The 17,592-nt window shown below is 45.5% G+C and overlaps 1 protein-coding gene across 2 annotated transcripts in view; it reads right to left on the reverse strand.

The window, feature by feature from the left end:
• The window catches only part of KLHL3 (kelch like family member 3), a 49,197-nt gene that overhangs the window by 16,312 nt on the left and 15,293 nt on the right, over positions 1–17,592 (reverse strand). Inside the window, exons 4-8 of one of the 2 annotated variants that reach the window (XM_059483388.1) lie at positions 16,660–16,781; positions 8,944–9,106; positions 6,306–6,415; positions 1,393–1,509; positions 252–401 (exon numbers count right to left, since the gene is read on the reverse strand). In XM_059483388.1, the coding sequence (XP_059339371.1) occupies positions 252–401; positions 1,393–1,509; positions 6,306–6,415; positions 8,944–9,106; positions 16,660–16,781 (662 nt within the window). Of the gene's footprint in view, positions 1–251; positions 402–1,392; positions 1,510–6,305; positions 6,416–8,943; positions 9,107–13,289; positions 13,357–16,659; positions 16,782–17,592 lie in introns of those variants that run through there. The other variant, XM_059483389.1, reaches the window with a different exon arrangement.

A 17,592-nucleotide genomic window follows, 5' to 3' on the forward strand; every position in this document is an offset into this window, starting at 1 on the left:
GCCACTTGTGGCCGACAAAACCCTTCAAGAGCAGAGACACCCCTTCCCCTAAGGGCTTATCTAAGCTTATTCAACTTAATTATGTCTCCTTGCTGGGCACAGGCAGTGCCAGAAGAGGGAGTAAAACACTTCCAAGCACAACCACTGAGTCAGTAAAGAGTAACTCAGCAAGTTGTGGATCTCCTGTCAAAGGACTGAAAATGGCACCAGGCACAGGGGTGAGGTGACACCAAGTGACAAGCTCAGCTTACCTTTGGCAAGCTAACAGGGGTCCTTGGCTTTGTCCTGGGATTCTTTATTAGTTGCCTTTGATCCAGAGGAAGCAAATGATATTTCATGGCTTCAATAAGGAAGTCTTTACAGGTGTTGTTATTCTTGATTAAAGCTTCTTCTTCGACTGTCTGAGAACATGCACACACAACAAAGATCATTTACACTGGCACAGGTCACAGGGAGCTTTGGGGAAAGAACATGTAACCTGGAATTTCCCTTCAAATGTACCAACATTAAAAAAAAATTCAGGAGACAAATACAGATTTCTAGCTCCTCCCAAAGAAGCACATGCAGTAACATCCAAGTTTCTCACTTTTTCCCAAGATCACTCACAAGAAGTGAGTATTTTATCACCCTCTGCCAAACACTTGATGCACTTGACTCACCAGGAGTCTGGATACAAAGTGATTTCTTTTATCTGAGTCAGAATTTTTAAGGAGAGGCAGTATCTTTTATTCCATTAGAAGACACAGATGAAAGAAAAGCAAAACCATGATGGATTCGTCTTGTGAATACCAATTTTATACCAATTGTATTGATTTTTTTTTAGATGTATGATAAAAGCATCATAGGCTAAGAGCCCAAATGCCAACCCCTTCTTTGGGAATTCTCAGCTCATTATGTAGGCCCAGATGCCAGGAATTCATTTATGAAGAGCAATCTCCAAGTCAGACTGAGTCAGAGAGTGCCTCCCCTGCCAGCCACACAGACCCATATGCATGCACAGCACACATCTCAAACCAAACTTATCACACATTATGTGTTTCCATTATGATGTTTTGCCTGTGCATGACAGAAAAAAGCTGCACGAGCTTGTAACACCACCACTTGAGTATTTTCAGGGTGAAAAATCACAAGATATTCACTTATCAATGTTTCCCCTTGAGGGACAGCAGCTCTGCTCTCAGCAGTGCCTGGCAGAGCACAAGTCCCATTTTCAAGAAGGTTTTTGAAGCACACATTGATTTCAGAGTCCACTCAGTTGTTTGCTTTTATTCTTCTGTTTACAGACTCAGCAACAGACCAAATTACCCATCTCAGACACAAACAGCCCAGCCACTGATTAAGGAGCAGCCAGCAGCTTAAGTGCGAGCATTGATGTCTTCTTTGCAGACTGACCTGTACCAGGTAATCCCTGGGCAAGAGGGGCAGGCGAACGTGCTCCATCAGCTTAGCCATGTGCTCCAAGCGAGACTCCTTCTCATAATTGATCCAAGAGATAACTGCTTCAAACACCTGCACAGATAAATACAATTAAACGGGGAAGAGACAGCTTCCTTGCAGAGTCACCCACCCAAAATCAGCAGCACAGTGATTTTAGAGCATCAGAGGAAGGGGGGGGCAAGATCTCTATCAAACAGATGAAAAAGCTGTGGCTGCACAGAGCACAAGCAGCACTGTAGCAAAGAGCTGAGCTGACCATGCATGTTAACAAGCAGCCTCACATCTAGATGTGCTGTATCACTCCCAGAGCTAAGTGCATGTCCAGAACAATCATATACCTCTTGGACATGAGCACTGGAAGGCAGCCAGGAAACTTAATGAGCCTGCTGACATTTGCACTGGACATTATTCATGAAATCAGCCACAACAATTACTCCTGATAACAGAGATCTCCCTCCTCCAGGAGCCTGGCCACACAGTAAAGTCACTACACTCATATTTAATCACTGCAGCAGTTCCACCAGCCCCCAGAAAGCAAAAAGTCTTGAGGACAAGTTCCCCACACACACAGGGCAAGCCCTGCCTGCAGCCATGGGGCCTCTGCACTGCCTGCATTTCCCTGCTAAAAATACTCAGATATTCCAGCTGGGGAACAAGGGCACACTGGGCTTCTGGTCTGAACCAAAATCTAGTTTTACTTCCAGATCCAGCTGGTTGAGATAAGCATCCAGAGCTGGAGCCCGTGACAAAGTGCTCACAAACAGCCCCATGGGCAGAGCCCTGGCCCAGGAGAAGCCTCCTATGTGGGCTCCTGGATGAATATGCATGTGCTTATGTAACTGGGAGCCTCTCTCACAAAAGAAAGGCCTAAAAATGTCACCAGCAGTGGGAAAGGCTTCCTGAAACAGCCAGCAAGGCAGGAAGAGGGGCTGATGCAGTCTCGGATGCTGCACAGCAGGATCTGGATCACTGCAGTGGAGCATCCCCACAGAGATAGAATTAAATTCTGACACATAAACCACATCTACAGGCACCACTGCCCAAGCCCTCTCACTGCCCAGTCACTCGGGGGCTGAGCAGAGACTCCATCTGTCCATGCTTTCCCCAAAGGCATCCCTGGCCCATCCTCCAGCATGCCAGGCAAGCACCCTTGGTTTCAGCTTCCTTCCAGGGTCACCAAATGGTCAGGCCAATTTGCACAGATAATTATTTCTTTCTTTCCATCCCGCCCATCACTCCCCAAGAGACCATTTTGTTTGGTCCAAGGTCACTAATTTGACAAAATCAACCAAAAATGAGGGCACCATCTTTCAGTCCCCAATTGTTTGCTGGTAAATGTACTTGCAGGGGGCCTTGGCAGACACATCCTGCCATGAAGGAGATGCAGAGCAGAAAGGGGTTTCTTCCTCTTAGGCTAAGCTATATACTTTTAAAATGCAGTAAAGCACCAGCCTCATTTCCTGTGCCAACAAAGTTCCTGCTGAACTGCTTGGAATTCAGGACACTGCAATGAGGATTTAAGCAACCCAACAGGGAGCGGTGTAATCAAACCACAGCAAATGCTGAGGAGAATAAATACTGTAGAGACTTTCAGTACTTTAAAATTAAAATAAATAAGCAAACAAACATTTCAACTTTGGCTATGAGGCCTTTAAAGTAGAAACTGGGTTGTTGTGAGATTTTTTTTAATTGCAAATGAATGTGGAAGGAGGATAAAGCAAATGTTTAGCCGACAAACAGGCTTTTCATTAACCTCTTCTGCACAAAGAGAGTGTGCAGAAAGTTCTGAGCTGCAAAATGGGTTACAAGGCTGAGGCATACCCAGCTACAGGTCAGGAGGACAGTGAGCAAGTGTAAAGGAAGGTGAGGCAAGTGTGCACCAGGAATGTGCACCAGGAATAAGCTGCTTCCTCGGTGCTGGCGTCCACTCCTGAGTCAGGCAAGCACTGATGCTTCCCTGCTGTGCCTACTCTAAAAATAACTATTTAAAAAAAAAATTCATATTCTGGCACCATCCATTGGCTCTGATTCCTAATTTCAGAGAAGGGAAAAAGGCTTTAATCCAAGACAGCAATATCTCTATTTAAAGGCCACATCTGTTTGCAGTCCTGCCGCGCCCGCTGCAGACCCCGAGCAGCTGCTGCCGCTCCCCCGGGACCCTGCAGCCATGCAGGACCTGCTGCCAGGCTGGGATGGGCACAGCAGCTGCCCACACAGCTTGATTTAGAGCTGGGGCACGGGCTGAAGTGGCAGCTGGCACCTGCCTGGCTGCAGGAGCAGTCCCGAGCTTGGGAGAAGTAAATTTCCCACTCTGTGGAGGAGAAGGGTAAAAGCCTGGAATATCCCCTCTCTGCATGCTGCCTAAAGAAAGAGCAAGCCCAGATGTTTTCCCAGTCTCTTCAGCCAAAAATCCATTTGTTAGAGACTCCCAAGAGTGAGGGCCAAACCTTGCATCAGCTTCTGCTGCATGTCAGCAGCATGAGGCAATGAATCAATTACCAGACTCTGCGTAGAATCCCCAATCCAAAAAATCCCAACCCTCTAAAAAATTTCTTTAGCCACTGTTCTGAGTTGGCAGGAGACCATTGTCAAGTCCCTCCACTTCATACATCTTTAGTAAATAACAAATAATTATTATTTTTATATGTTTTTTTTTAGCTTGCAAACAGTAAAATGAGCCAATTGGGTCAGAAAACATTAATAAAACTGTCTTCCAGGTACTGTACTGGCTACAGCAAAAAGAGCAAGCAGGGACAGCAAACCTCTGCCCTTTTCTTAAAAGGCTTGTGTAACTCCAGAGGTTGGTACAACAAGAGTGACAGAAGAGAAAGGAGATGAGTGATGAGAAAATGCTGTCACCACTTGACAATTAAAATAGATTTCTGTGCTAGCAGAGAATTTTTGTCCTCCTGATGGCCTAGGGGTATAAATAAACCAAAATTGGTGAAGATAAGGATATATTTTATTAGGCCAGTTGGTATTAGTTGTGGGGTGGCAGAGGAAGGGGAGAACACACAAATTTCTGAGGCATTCCAAGGGCAATTCTCCCTCCCTGATCCTGGCAGGACTTGGATCCAACACTTCCCATTGATCCAGGGATGGCAATGCTCTGGTATGAGACACAGCAAGGAGAGGAACAAGAAAACTCCTTGTGAAATCTGGCTGTGACAATTAAGCTGCCAGATTTCTGAAATATTTTGAACATGCATACACAGAGATATACATGTGTATGTATAGACTGGTATCCACACATATAGACTTTTATATAATATATAACTGAAACATTAGCAGATAGGAAGAATAAAAGTGAGGAAAATGGCTTGTCTGTCATGAAGTTAACATGAAACAGCAGCCTCCAAGTCTGTCCTCAATTTCCAGCACTTCTTTGAACTCCAGCACATTTCATGTTTATGTTCCATTCTCATTTTCTGCCTCTCTCCTGTTATTCAGATCTGTTGTTTTGAACGCGCAGCTTATGCTTACATTTCCTTCCACTGCCTTGCATTCTCAACAATCTTTTCTTTTACAAGTTCTTTTACAGTCAGCTAAAGAAATACTGGGTTTGATTGTGTAAAGCTCAGATGAGGGAAGGAGCATTTTGATTCCCCTGGGCACAAGGCCAATAAAAGCTTTTGAACAATGCTGCACAGGGCTGGAAAAAATTGGTTACTAAACTTGCACTTCCCTTTGCAGGCTGCCGTGCTCAGGCAGAGGGATTGAGCTGTGAGTTTGTGCCATTTGCTGTTTCCCTTGCTGGCCCTGCCCCAGGGGCACCTCGCAGCCCCACGCCTCTGGAGCCTCTGGGTTTGCTGGCTCAGGATCAGCAGGCAGCACCCCTGAGGCCACACCTCACATGCAGCAGGATTTCTGCAGAGTTTCACAGCCCCTCTGGGCCCAAGAGCACTCGTGTGTCTGCAGCCCAGAGGGGCTGAGCAGGAGCAGAGCACCCATGAGGATGTGCAGCACCACCACACCCAGGCCCAGCCCCAGCCCACCCAAATGCAGGCATTCATTAGGAGCCCTCAAATTACAAACCACACAACCCCCCAGCTCTTCTGTAGCCTCTCACAAGTGACCATTTACATTTAGGAACATGGTTTAGTGGTGGACCTGGCAGTGCTGTGTTAGTGGTTGGACTCAATGATCTCAAATGTCTTTTCCAACCTTACTGATTCTGTGACTTTACCATCTCCCCACAGTGACAATCTGGAGATGAGCTGAAGGACTGGAGGCACGTGCCTGTCCCCAGAACCTGCAGCAGGCCACACAAGAAACTCGGAGCAGAGAATGGGGCTGAGCTCACCAAGCACCACAAACCCTGCTCACCCTCCTCCCCAGGAGCCCAGACTACACAAGATGTGCTGAACGTTTCAACCACAAAAACAGTATCAACCAGGCCTTTCTCCCCTTTTTTAATAAAAACACTGAAGATACTAGAAAAATATTTCCTTCCTTCCTTTTGGTTCTGGGCTTCCTTTTGTTTTTCTAGCCAACATGTAACAGAAACCAATATTCCTCCCCCGCCTAATGAAATTCACTTTTTTTTTGAGGTTTTACAGCAGGTATTAAATGCTTTACACAACAGCAGACGGGAGTTTCCTAGTTTTCCAGAGAAGGAAAGTAGTTGGTTCTGAGCCCCAGGGCTTTGAGCTTGATATGGATCTGAGGGTCATAACTTCCTGCAAGAACAACCAAGTGAAGGTCATTTTTATGTGCTTTTAGGATTCACATTATTTTAATTTTCCTTTCCACATGACCTCTGTTGGAGAATGGCCCCAAAGGAGCATATCATGATAACAGTTCCTGGTGTAAGATCTAGAAACATTCCAGCATTCTCACATCCACTCTTGCTATACAATTTACTGTACCTTTTCTTCAGAGGAGACTGTGAGCTTGTCACTTGATATTAAACTGCAAACCTGGTCCAGACTAAGGCTAAGAAATTCTTCTCCTAGCATCACCTCAGGGAAATGCTGCTCTGTTCAACAAACGAAAAGGGGGAACAGAAAATTATAATGAAATCCAAGTTTTCAGCACGTGGCAGGAGCATTCAGACCCACAGCAGCTGTGAGTGCAGCACAGACACAAACCAGCCCCAGAGCAGCATAGAGAAACCTGATGTTATTCCAAGCAGCACCAGCCCCATGAAATGCTTTCATAAATGCTGCTAAACTTTCTGAAAAGCCACTGAGAATATTCCAGAGGCAGACACAGTTAGAAGTGGCAATTGAGACAAGGGCCAATGTCCACAGTAGTGAATAACCTGGCCACCAGAGCATCCACCTTCCCAGTAGTTTTCCCCTTTCCACTTAATTATACAAATTTCTATTTCTCCCTTTTTTACCTCCAGATCCCTCCATACTGTAACTCTGGGAGCCACTTGGAAACAAAAAGCATTAATATAACCCCAATCTGGAAGAATAATGACTGAGCATCATCAAATCTGTCAAGCTTTGATATCTAGCCAAAAGGCACACAAAATAATCACTTCCTAAAAAATAATTTCTAGGTCAAATATGTCATTAGCCAGCTGCAGCAATTTTAGTTTTGCAAGAATTTCTTACATATACTGCCAATTTAATCTCACCTGTCACTTGCTAAGCCCCGTTTATCTTTGGCTGAATTACAGAAACATGAATCTCAGACACTTTATCTGAAGCAGCTTCTTTCAAGTTCTAATTCTGTAGCTTTGAGAAGCTCAGACTCCTGTATCCAAAAAGCTCTCTCTGCAGCAAAATCTGCCTCGAGTTCTCACATCTGCAAAGTGCTTTTCCTGACAAAAAGCAGGTCCACAGGGACATGAGGTAGCATAACTTGCAGAGAGGAGATTTTTGGAGCCCCCCTCACCAAAGCTGCTGCTGCAGAGTTGGACCCTGGACTTGGACTCCCCAGTGCCAGACCCTCCTTGCTCTACTGAGGACAAAACCCCACAGCTAAGGCAAAGGCTCTGATTAGAAATAGCAGCATGTGGATAAAATTTAATACTGGAAATATACATATGATCTAATGAACTCTTTAGGCCTTAAATATTTAAGAGGCAGGAAACACTCCCCACACAATAAGCTGGATGCACTCTGACTTCTGGGCCAAATCTGATATTCATTCATTCTGGACTTGCATCTGGCAGCAGAAAGGTATTTGATCTCTCATTATTAGTTGGAAGCAGGGAAGAACATTTACTGATTTTAATAAAGGAACTGGTGCCTGCATCAAGAAGGCTCCTTCACCTACTAAAGTTATCCATTGGCCAGAACTGAGCATTTCTCAAGTAACTGAGCTCATGAATGCATGGACTCTTGAGCTTGGGGACTTCTGTCTTGGTTTAAGGCTGTTACATAAACAACATAGTGAAAAGAATTTTAATGGCATTTTTATTAATGGAGTTCCATTAACATTACATGGGCTGCTGTACTAACTGGGACCTATGAAGGCCAATAAAACAACAAAGCAGACCTTCTAATTGCCAAACAACCAAATAAATATACAGTGAATGCACTGCTTGTTGGGTTAAAGATTAAACAGGGCCTGGAAACAAGGATAATGAGATATTACAAGCAAGCTTTTATACAATTAACCATTCCTTCCAGGGTACCTTTTTCTCCAGGGGATAATACAGCCAGAGCAGCTGAAAAGGTTTTAGTTTTATTTGCAGGAGAATAGGGGAGGACTCAGTGGATACATTTTTATTCCACTGAGCCTACTTATGGTCCAATTAAGGGCAAAACCGTTAAAAAGGAAAATGTTGCAGGACAGAGCAGGTGCTCTGGGAAAGAGCAGGTGTATGTGTCCCTATACAAATTATCAGAAAACAGAAAAACAAACTGGGAGAAAACTATCAGCTTCTCCCAAGCAGAGGTCAAGGGCAACTCTGCTGGAGGAGACTGGAAAGTGCTGGACAAATCAGAGCTTGGGGCTGGCTGAAAAAAAGCTTTACATTAATGATGTAGAGGAGAAATGCTGAAAGCCATTGCCTGCACCTGCTTATTGCAACCAAACACATCCACTCCCAGAGAAACAGGAGCCTATCTGTGCTCCCTTGGGGTAAGGGGCCATTGCTGCACAGATCAGAGCCTCAGGCTGCATGGCAATTTCAGCTGAGTGTTCCAGCTCCCACCCCAGGATTTGACTTTGCCCATTGCTGTTTATTCCCACAGTGGAAACGCCCAGCAGTGCCTGCTGCTCTCCCAGGGCAGGGAACCAGCACCAACACTGAGCTGCTCGACAGGCACACCAAGGGCTTGCTAGCACCACACTCAGGAACTGTTTTGTGAGCTGAGATCCAGAGGATCAAACCTTTTTACCTCCTAAACTCCTCCTTCTTTACCTCCCCTGTGACCAAACCGCATTTCACAACTCGCAGCACCGCTGAACTAAACAAATCATTCCCTTCCTGTTGCAACACCAGAAACATGAAGGGCCCAAGCAGGACATGCTGAGCCCCAAGCTGCAGTGCCTGGGGCAGGCTGAGCTGCACAGACCCCCTGTCTCTCCCCCGTGTGCCCTGACCTGCGTAGGCGTTGGCCTGCTGCAGCAGCTCGCTGCAGGCGTGCACGTCGGCAAAGGCGCGGATGCCAAGGCAGTTGGTGGGGTGCAGCTGGGACTGCAGGAAGTCACAGCAGTTCTTTCTGACGTCCATCAGTTGCAGTAAACTGGCAGCTGGCAGCAAAACCTGCGAAGGCACGAGAGGGGAATGAAAGTGAGCAGTGAGGGGTGGTTCACAGCCTGCACAGATCGGAGGCAATTCCCTTCCAGACAGGGACACGTCCCTGTGGGGTTATCAGAGGGAAGGTTCAAGTCTTGGCTTTACCCATATGCAGAAGATCCCTGTTCATGCTCTGAGACATGAAAACAGCTATCCTACACTGGGCTATAAGTGGAACTCTTCTCACAGCTTCTCCCAGCTTCTCCCCACAAGACCTCAAGGCAAAGTGAGGACAAGGTAGAAGCAACTGCAGATGCTCCTGAATTTCTGGCTTTGCTGCAGGTAGGTCCTGCACAAAGATTTATTTTTTTTTTCACCCAAAGGGCTTTATATTATTTATAAGCCAGATTTGTATTATTTGCTGCCACCAGATTCAAAGCCCATAGCAGCCAAGCAGTCCTCAAAATCCTGGACTTGGTTACTTCCAACAAAAGCTTATTGCTTGTGAGGAGAGTGCCCAAGCAGTCATGTAAGAGAGGGGGCTCCCAGAAGCTCAAGCAGGTTTTGGTGACAGCAAGGCTCTTGGGAAAGACAGGTCCAACTGTTCAAATCAGCAGCTCTCATTTGCACTTACACAAAATCCTGGGGACACTTGTGGATCGTGGCTGCATCTGAAAATGAGGTACTGCTTTGTACCTCCAAAATTAAGCACAGAAAAAAGGAGACAGAAATGGATGATGAATGTGACATCTACTGGGGAAAAAAAAACCACCTTTGAGGCCAATGAGAAGGACAGGAAGTAGAAAACAAAATCCATCAGGACATTACAGCCCGTGACATCAGCTACTTCCTTTCTTATGTCCAACAGCAATTGCAGACATGTCTTACTCCAGCTCTTCCATAGCTCTGGCTGCCTCTCACACGTCCTTCCAACTGGGCATCTGTGCTCACCATCTGAGCACACATTTCCGGACAGTTATTGCCAACTCAAAAAAATAAAGCAGCTGTTAAACAAAACAAATAGGTTAACAGCATTCACCTCCCTGCATCCTGATGGCAGCAAAGGGATAAAGAGGTTCCCTCCCTGTCCCTGCCACCACAGCCCCATTTCACACCAGGGCAGGACACTCATAGCCTGCTCCAGGTCTTTCTAAGGAACTCCTGTGTTCCACTCCAGCCCAGCTGTACAGTGCCTGCCAAGCAGCCACCCCAGCAGGCAACAATAAAGACAGAAGTCAATTAACCCAGGAGCCCGTTTTGGCCCAAGCCTCTTGATGCCAGGAGCAGATTAGTTTGTGGCTTTGATTAAGTCAAGATAGCAGTGCTCTAGGATTTTTAAACCTGGCTGTGAACCACTTTCTTTCTAGCTGAACCATTTCTGAACACCTGAGCTACATAAAGGCTTTGGGTAGCCCAGTCAGCCTCCATGCAAGCCATCTCTGGGTACCGAACAGCCAGAGCCTCCTCTGTGCACCCCCATCCATCCAGGCTGCATCCCTGCCAGTCCAGGTGGGCTCACCACCATCCCCACATGCACCAGCCCCTGGACAAGCCAGTGCTGCTGCCATGGCCTGTGCTGGCTTGAGAAGCAGTGCAGAAGAAGCCTGACACCACTTCAGCCTTCAGAAAGGGGCACTGTCATACAGCACTTCTCAGAAATAGGATATAAAAAGCCTATCAAGAAATGAGGCGATTTTTCTCTTTCTTACTTCCCAGCTGAACGTCTCAACACTCCTCATGTTTTTACCAGGGAAGGCAAAAAGCAAGCAAAGGATTTCCGTGAGAACAAAGTCTGTTTCCTTTAGAAATAACAAGAGGAAATGCCCTGCCTAAACAGGCAGCAGGACCAAACTGCAACCCCATTAATATCCAGGCAAGTCACTCACATGGGTCTGGATTTGGCTCTTAATATCTGCATTCAACAGCCATGAACAATTTTGTGAGACCTGGCTTCTCTACCAGATCTGCCTCCAAATCAAAACCCACTCATTTTTTGAAACTATGCCAAAATTATCAGCTATCACTACTAAGACTGACTGCTTTGCCTAATTTATGTCCAGAGCTTCATCTATGGGTGTGTGTCTAGAGATATTTTTATATATTTATATATACATATAACATCTAGTTCACCAGCTGTGCTCTGCAGACTCCACACAAATTTCAAGTTTAACACAACATTTCCTGGGCAATTACTTCCAGAGACCTTTGATGTCTCTAAACTAGAAACATCTTTCAGCCAAAAGTGCTCTGTATACATAAGGCTCATTCATTAATGCTGGACTGCAGAGGCTGGGGTTAATTCCCTACTGTGACAGAGCCTTACAGGTAGCCTTGGCCAAAAGTTAACTCAACTTACATCATTCCTGCTCTGCAAAACTGGGAAAGGAGCATTTCCCCCAGGCAGGGGATGTATTAAAGCTCATAAGCAGCTTTGACAATTTGACCAAATTGGAGCCAAATAAAAGTGCTGGCTGTAAGCCTCAGCTGCACATCCAGGGCCACAGCTGGGACTGCACATCTGCCCAAACAGGGAGACAGCTCCCAGGCACCTGCCCAGAGAAACAAATGGATTTTGTGCTTGCGAGGCAGGTAAAATGTTCAGTTTTAAACAAGCTGCTCTGAACAGCACAAATAGTGGAGATAAAATGGCATTAGCTTAATGTGGCTTCTGAGTGCAAGGGTGGCAATCAGGCTTTATTACAGCCCAGCTGCTCCCAGGCAGCACATCAGGGCTGATCACTGTGCTTCCACTTAAATGCTCCACCTGAGGTGAAATAGCCCAGACAGAGGAAGGTGTGACAGCATCAGGGAGCCAAGAAACCTTGTCAGGAGCAGGAGATGGACAAAGGATGTAGAGATGAGAGAGAAAACAGGGGAACAACAGGCAACCTCCCTCCTGAGCTGCCTTCTCCAACTTCAGACACACCATGCCTTGGTTAAACAGTGAAACAAAAAAGTGAAGACATGCATCAGGCACAACAGAGTGCTCTGGTGCCACATCCACAAGTTTCTCCTCAGCTTTCTATAAGGCTGAGCCAATTTAAAGTCTTCTATGCGTTTAAGGAAGGGCTCCCAGCCCAGAGGGGTCAGCCCTGCAATGGCCCAGGGACCCTGCACCCCAGGGAGATGCACAGCAAGGAGCTTTGGCTCCAGGGAGGAACAGCCCTGATTTATTGCTGAAAGGTGCTCTGCCCCACCCTGGGCTTGCACCTACTACAGCTGCAGCTTTGGGACTGAACAGGGGGAAGAGAGATGGACTGATCCATTATAAACCCTTTATCATCAAAACTGCCCTTGCCAGAGAACTCTCTTTCCTTGCTCTGAACTCCTAAGTGTGCAGGAAAAGCTGAGGTGCAGAAGCACTTCTGAAACAGGAATATTGCAGCTCCTAGCAAATATTTTTTCCTCTTTTCTTGAGACATTTTTTATGACAATTACTATGCCTGAAAAGCTGACAGGTTCAATATCTACCTCCTCCAGACAGCTGATTTCAGATTTGTTCTCTGTGTGAGCCATATCTCAAACTGTGGCAGTGCACAAGGACACCTCACATGTGGTCCACGGCACATCATTCCTAACAACTTAATTGTGAAACCAGGTTAATCAGGACTTTTTCCAGGGAATCATTACAACCCCAATGATAATGACTTTCTTAATCAGGAGGGTAATTCTCAGGTTGCCCACCAGTAATGAGGTGTCATAGGTAAGGCTGGTTGGGGCACACTGAGGAGTGAATACACTAAGATATTCACTGTCCAGAGCCAGAGGTGCAGGTGTTTTCCCTGCCCAGGACAGGGAGGAGCCTGCTCCCAAATCTCTTCATTCAGCTCTGCTCAAGGACACCATGCAGAGCTTCTCCATCACTGAGCTGGCAGTTTGATATGAGTGTTGGAAAGCAGGCAGCAACGTAACCACTTCAGCTGCAAAATCAAGACCTAATTGAAAAATTCAGGTAATTAATGTGTTAAAATCACCAGCTACCCCACACATGTAGGGAGCAGCAGACCCTGTGTTCTGATGTGTGTTTATGATTTCCATTGAGATCAGCCCAGGAACCTGAGCATCTTTGAATTTCCCTGAGACACTCACTTTAGTTTTCCTTCCTTTTACAGAAACTGCATGATACAACTTCTTTCTAAATATATGTATCACACTCCATCTTCAAATGAATGAGGTCTTTATATCATGCATATCAAAATTTACAACCAACCTTGATGTGGGATGCAACAGAGGAGGAACAACAGAAGGCAGCAGGTGTAGAAATCCCAGGATGGATTTTCCTGAAAGTACAACACGACTGCAATAAAGACAGAAATTCTGTCTCTGCTCCATGCCTTCCAAACAAGTGGGAGGCTTAATCCCAAATACATGTTCACAGGTAAAACTTCTCTATCATCCATCAGCCCTGAGCCCTCCTACTGCTGCACCTTTACTGCCCTGAAATCCCACTCCAAGAATGAAGCTCCAATAGATAAAGCACATTGCATTTGCTGGGGTAATTCTCACCCAGGTACCCCTGCAGGGTTAGAAGAGAGTATTCCCTCCTCATGGGCTCAGGATGAGCTGAAAATCCCCTTTGCCTGCACATTTGGGACATAATCTGAGAAGGAATTGGATGGCCACCCCCAGGAACTCACTACATAGATGATGACTGGAACTGGCCACACAGGCTTGGCCCCTGGTACACATATCTATCCTTCCATAAAAAAACAAAACAAAAGACACTGTGTCATTCCATTGCACAATAGCTACAGAAATACGTGCTTAGAAAAAGAGTCTCACTTCCTGAGCCCATACCAGGCCTATAAAAGCAAAAAAAAAAAAAAAAATTACAGGTTTCCATTAGGAAAGAAACAACAAAAGAGGTTGTTAAAAGGCTTCTTGTTGTGAAGGGCTGGGCACTGCTCAGCATTCAAACAAGCCTAGAAACATTCATTCTGCACTCCATGTTACCTTTGCTGTTCATCTTTTTCTCATTTCTATCCTGCTCTCATCTTATTTTTCTCACTGACAAGACAGTGTCTTTTCATTTATTCACAAGGTTTGATACCTTGGCTGCACCTGCTCAGTCAATGCCATTGAGCAGTTTTTTTGTCTTTTCATAATTTCTATAATGACATCACCTGGCACCTGTACCCAGAAATTGCTTCTTCCAGCCACTGAGGAAGTCCGAAGAACTCCTTTAAAAAAGCATCCTTGCCCAGCTACAGATTCAGAACATGTGACAAGGAAACAGGAGAGCTCAGGAGATACCTGCTGGGAAAAGAGAAATTCTCACTGTGTCCAAGCAGGGCTGCAAAGAAACATTGCTGAAACAGCACAGAGAGACACTGCTGAGGTGTCCTTCCAGATGGATGGATGGATGGATGGATGGATGGATGGATGACCCAAAGCTGTGCAGCAGGAGGATGTGGAGATGCAAGGGACCAAACCTGCTCACTTCTTTCTAACACTGACACTACTAATTTAGATGAAAGACTATAAGAAGGTTAATTTTTGTTGTTTTTAGCCTTCATGTGAAACTTTCCAATAAATAACAGAATATTCACTTATGTAACCTTTTCTTCTTGTGGCCAAAGGTGAATATTAACCTGTTTATGGCATTTTGTTCAGAGTAAAACACCCAGGGAGAGGATACAAATTTCTCTTTCTATTGGTTTCATAACACAATTATATTAAATGCCATAAAACATTTTCAGGATGAACACTTTAAACATGTAATAAAATTTAAAATAGTCAGTTAATCTTGCAGTAGATCAGCTTCATTTCTTAGCTCCTATGAATTAATTTGCCTCTAGCTTGAAGAGTTAATACAGAGTGGACATTGAAATAAATCCTGCAGTAAAAGGACCTGCTTTACTAGACTTGGAAAAAAAAATTAGTATTCAAAACTTATATTTTCTTAACTTACTGTCTGAGAGATGAAAGCCATAATGTAGCCAGAGATCTGCTTTAACTCCCTGTAATCCCTGGGCCACAGAAGGCATTGGTTATGTTTTACTAAAAAATATGGTTGTCTAGTTGCTCAGGAAAGGCAACACCTGGATTTTCAGAGACCTTCTGGGCAGGATGGAGCTGCTCCCACAGCACTGCTCACACCCCAGTGCAGCTGGAGCACCAAAACTGGAATGCAGCTGAGGTCATTGCCCCAGCCCCATCCAAGGCAGGCTCAGCAGATGGGATCCCAAGCTCTGCACATCCCAAATGCCAAGTGGGAGCTTCTGGAGCACCCAAGACCCAGCAGCATGGGAGGAAAGGAAACCTTTCACAAAGCACGTGGATACAGCCTGCATACTCCTCACAGAAACAGGGAAATTTACAGCCTGAGGGTGTGTAAATGTCATTTCTCCTCCAGCAATGGGAGACCCCAGAGGTGGAAGAAGCCCCACCCCAGTCCCCCAGTGAGTGATGTTGTGCCAGCTCCTGATGACCCTGACGTGGGTCACAGAGCATCAGCCAGGCCAAGCCACCCAGGGCTGGGTTTGAGTCTCAGCTCCTTTGCCATAATGCACCTTGAAGGTCTCCTCACTGCCGGGCAGTCAGGCTCCACACCCCAACCAGGGTGACACTGCCAGGCTGAGAGCACACCAAACAGTCACATCTGTGAAACCAGAGGGCAGAAGGGGCAAGAAAAGGCCCCCACAGATGTAGGTCATGAAGGATGGGACTGGCTCAGGGGTTTGGCCAAGCTCCTGGACAGGGCAGCAAGAACTGCACTCTGCCTGAGGGGTTGGAGCAGAAGAGCTCACAGCAAGAACCTCATTTCAAGCAGAACCACTCTAATTTTGCCATGTTAATTAGGTCAACAAAACTCTCCCCAACATCACTGTCACAGACTTGCTCCCCTGGCAATGTCCAAGGCAAAGTGAGGAAGACAACAGGCTCAAACTGCCACTTGCAAACAAAACAGACCAGCTGAAAAGCATGTCCACACACAAGCTCTCAGCATCCCTCCCAGACATCAGTGGCTAAGTGCAGAGCCTTTTTCTTACCACAAATACAAGCAGAGTCAAAGAAAGAGCTCTACCAGCAGCTACAGCCAAGTGACACAGCAAAACACTCTTCCTGAGCACCCTGCTTTATTTGAAGGCTGCCTTTCAATTACTCTTTCCACTTGTGAACAAATATTTACCTCTCAGAAATTCAAGACAGAGCGCATACACAAAAAAAGGAAGAATGTCCTCGTTTGAACAATGTATTCCACTCAAAGCTCTGTGAAACAACTCAAACTACCCAGAAGAATTTCAAAACTAACAGCCACATTCCTGTGCCATGGCCTTAAAACATTTGACTCACTGCTTGTCTGAGTCTATTCTGACCTTCGACAGACTGACCCACAAGTCAGCACAGCTTCTTGGAAGGCAGATGCCTGCTCTTGTTACAACAGCTCCACACAAAAGCCAAATGCAACATGACTGAAGCGTGGGGAAAGCACTAAAGTGCCCCAAGACTAAACACAGGCTGGAAGCAGCTCTTTTCAAGCTCAACTACTTTCCACAGCCTGAGGAGACCCCTCACCCCTGAAGAACCTGTGCCTCTGAGTTCCAAGCTCTGCAGAGGAGCTGCTGGAGCAGACCCACCTGCACGTTCTCCTCGGTGACCTCGATCTCCGCCGTGTAGATGTAATCAATCAGCTTCCTCAGGGTCTGCCCATCCACGTCCTTGATCTCAATCTTCTTGGCCTTGCTTTCAGACATGTCTCCTGGAATTCAGTTCAGAAGGACAGTTACAGCTTGCTCCCCACACACCCAGCACATTCTCCTGCTGTCTGACTGCTGGCACTGTCCCTCACCATTGAGGAACCACCAGTGAGATTCCCAGAAGCCTCCTAATGCCACCTAAGAAACAACTCAAGATTGAGGACACTGGTGTAAACATAAATCAATAAATGCAAAAAACTCAGTTTCTTGACAGAAAAGAACCTGCCATGGTTCACCTGTGTTCAAACAAATATAAGAGCTAAAAATAAACCCCCAGTATGTCCCTCAATCATGTCTCAGAACAGGGACAGACTCCAAGAGACTGTGGATGTGTCTTACAAAGGCCTTTGAGAAAAACAGTTTTATATCTATTTATTAATGTTTTGTAATATATATACAAATGGATAGAATTAATATGAATGAACATGAATGAACATGAATGAATATGAATTGATATGTTACAACAGCAACATTAGGGTATTTTTTTTGTATACCCTATATTAAAAGCAAAGCAGTGTTATTCTCTTTCTTTAGAAAGAAGCTAAAAGAATATGAGTGAAAATAAATGAATATGAATTAATATGAATGAATATGTTATAACAGCGACAGTAGAGCATTTTTTTTGTATACCCTACATTAAAAGCAATGCAGTGTTATTCTCTTTCTTTAGAAAGAAGCTGAAACCTGCTTGGAAAAACAAGCACACAGACCAGCAGTTACACCCAGCATGCAGCAAGCTTCTCTCCTAAATTACCCTGCTGTAAGCTATCCATCACTTACACCTTGTGCAAAGCATCCACTCTGAAAGATGCA

Source organism: Ammospiza nelsoni, chromosome 16 (genome assembly GCF_027579445.1).
Source record: "Ammospiza nelsoni isolate bAmmNel1 chromosome 16, bAmmNel1.pri, whole genome shotgun sequence".
In the NCBI taxonomy this organism is placed as follows: Eukaryota; Metazoa; Chordata; class Aves; order Passeriformes; family Passerellidae; genus Ammospiza; species Ammospiza nelsoni.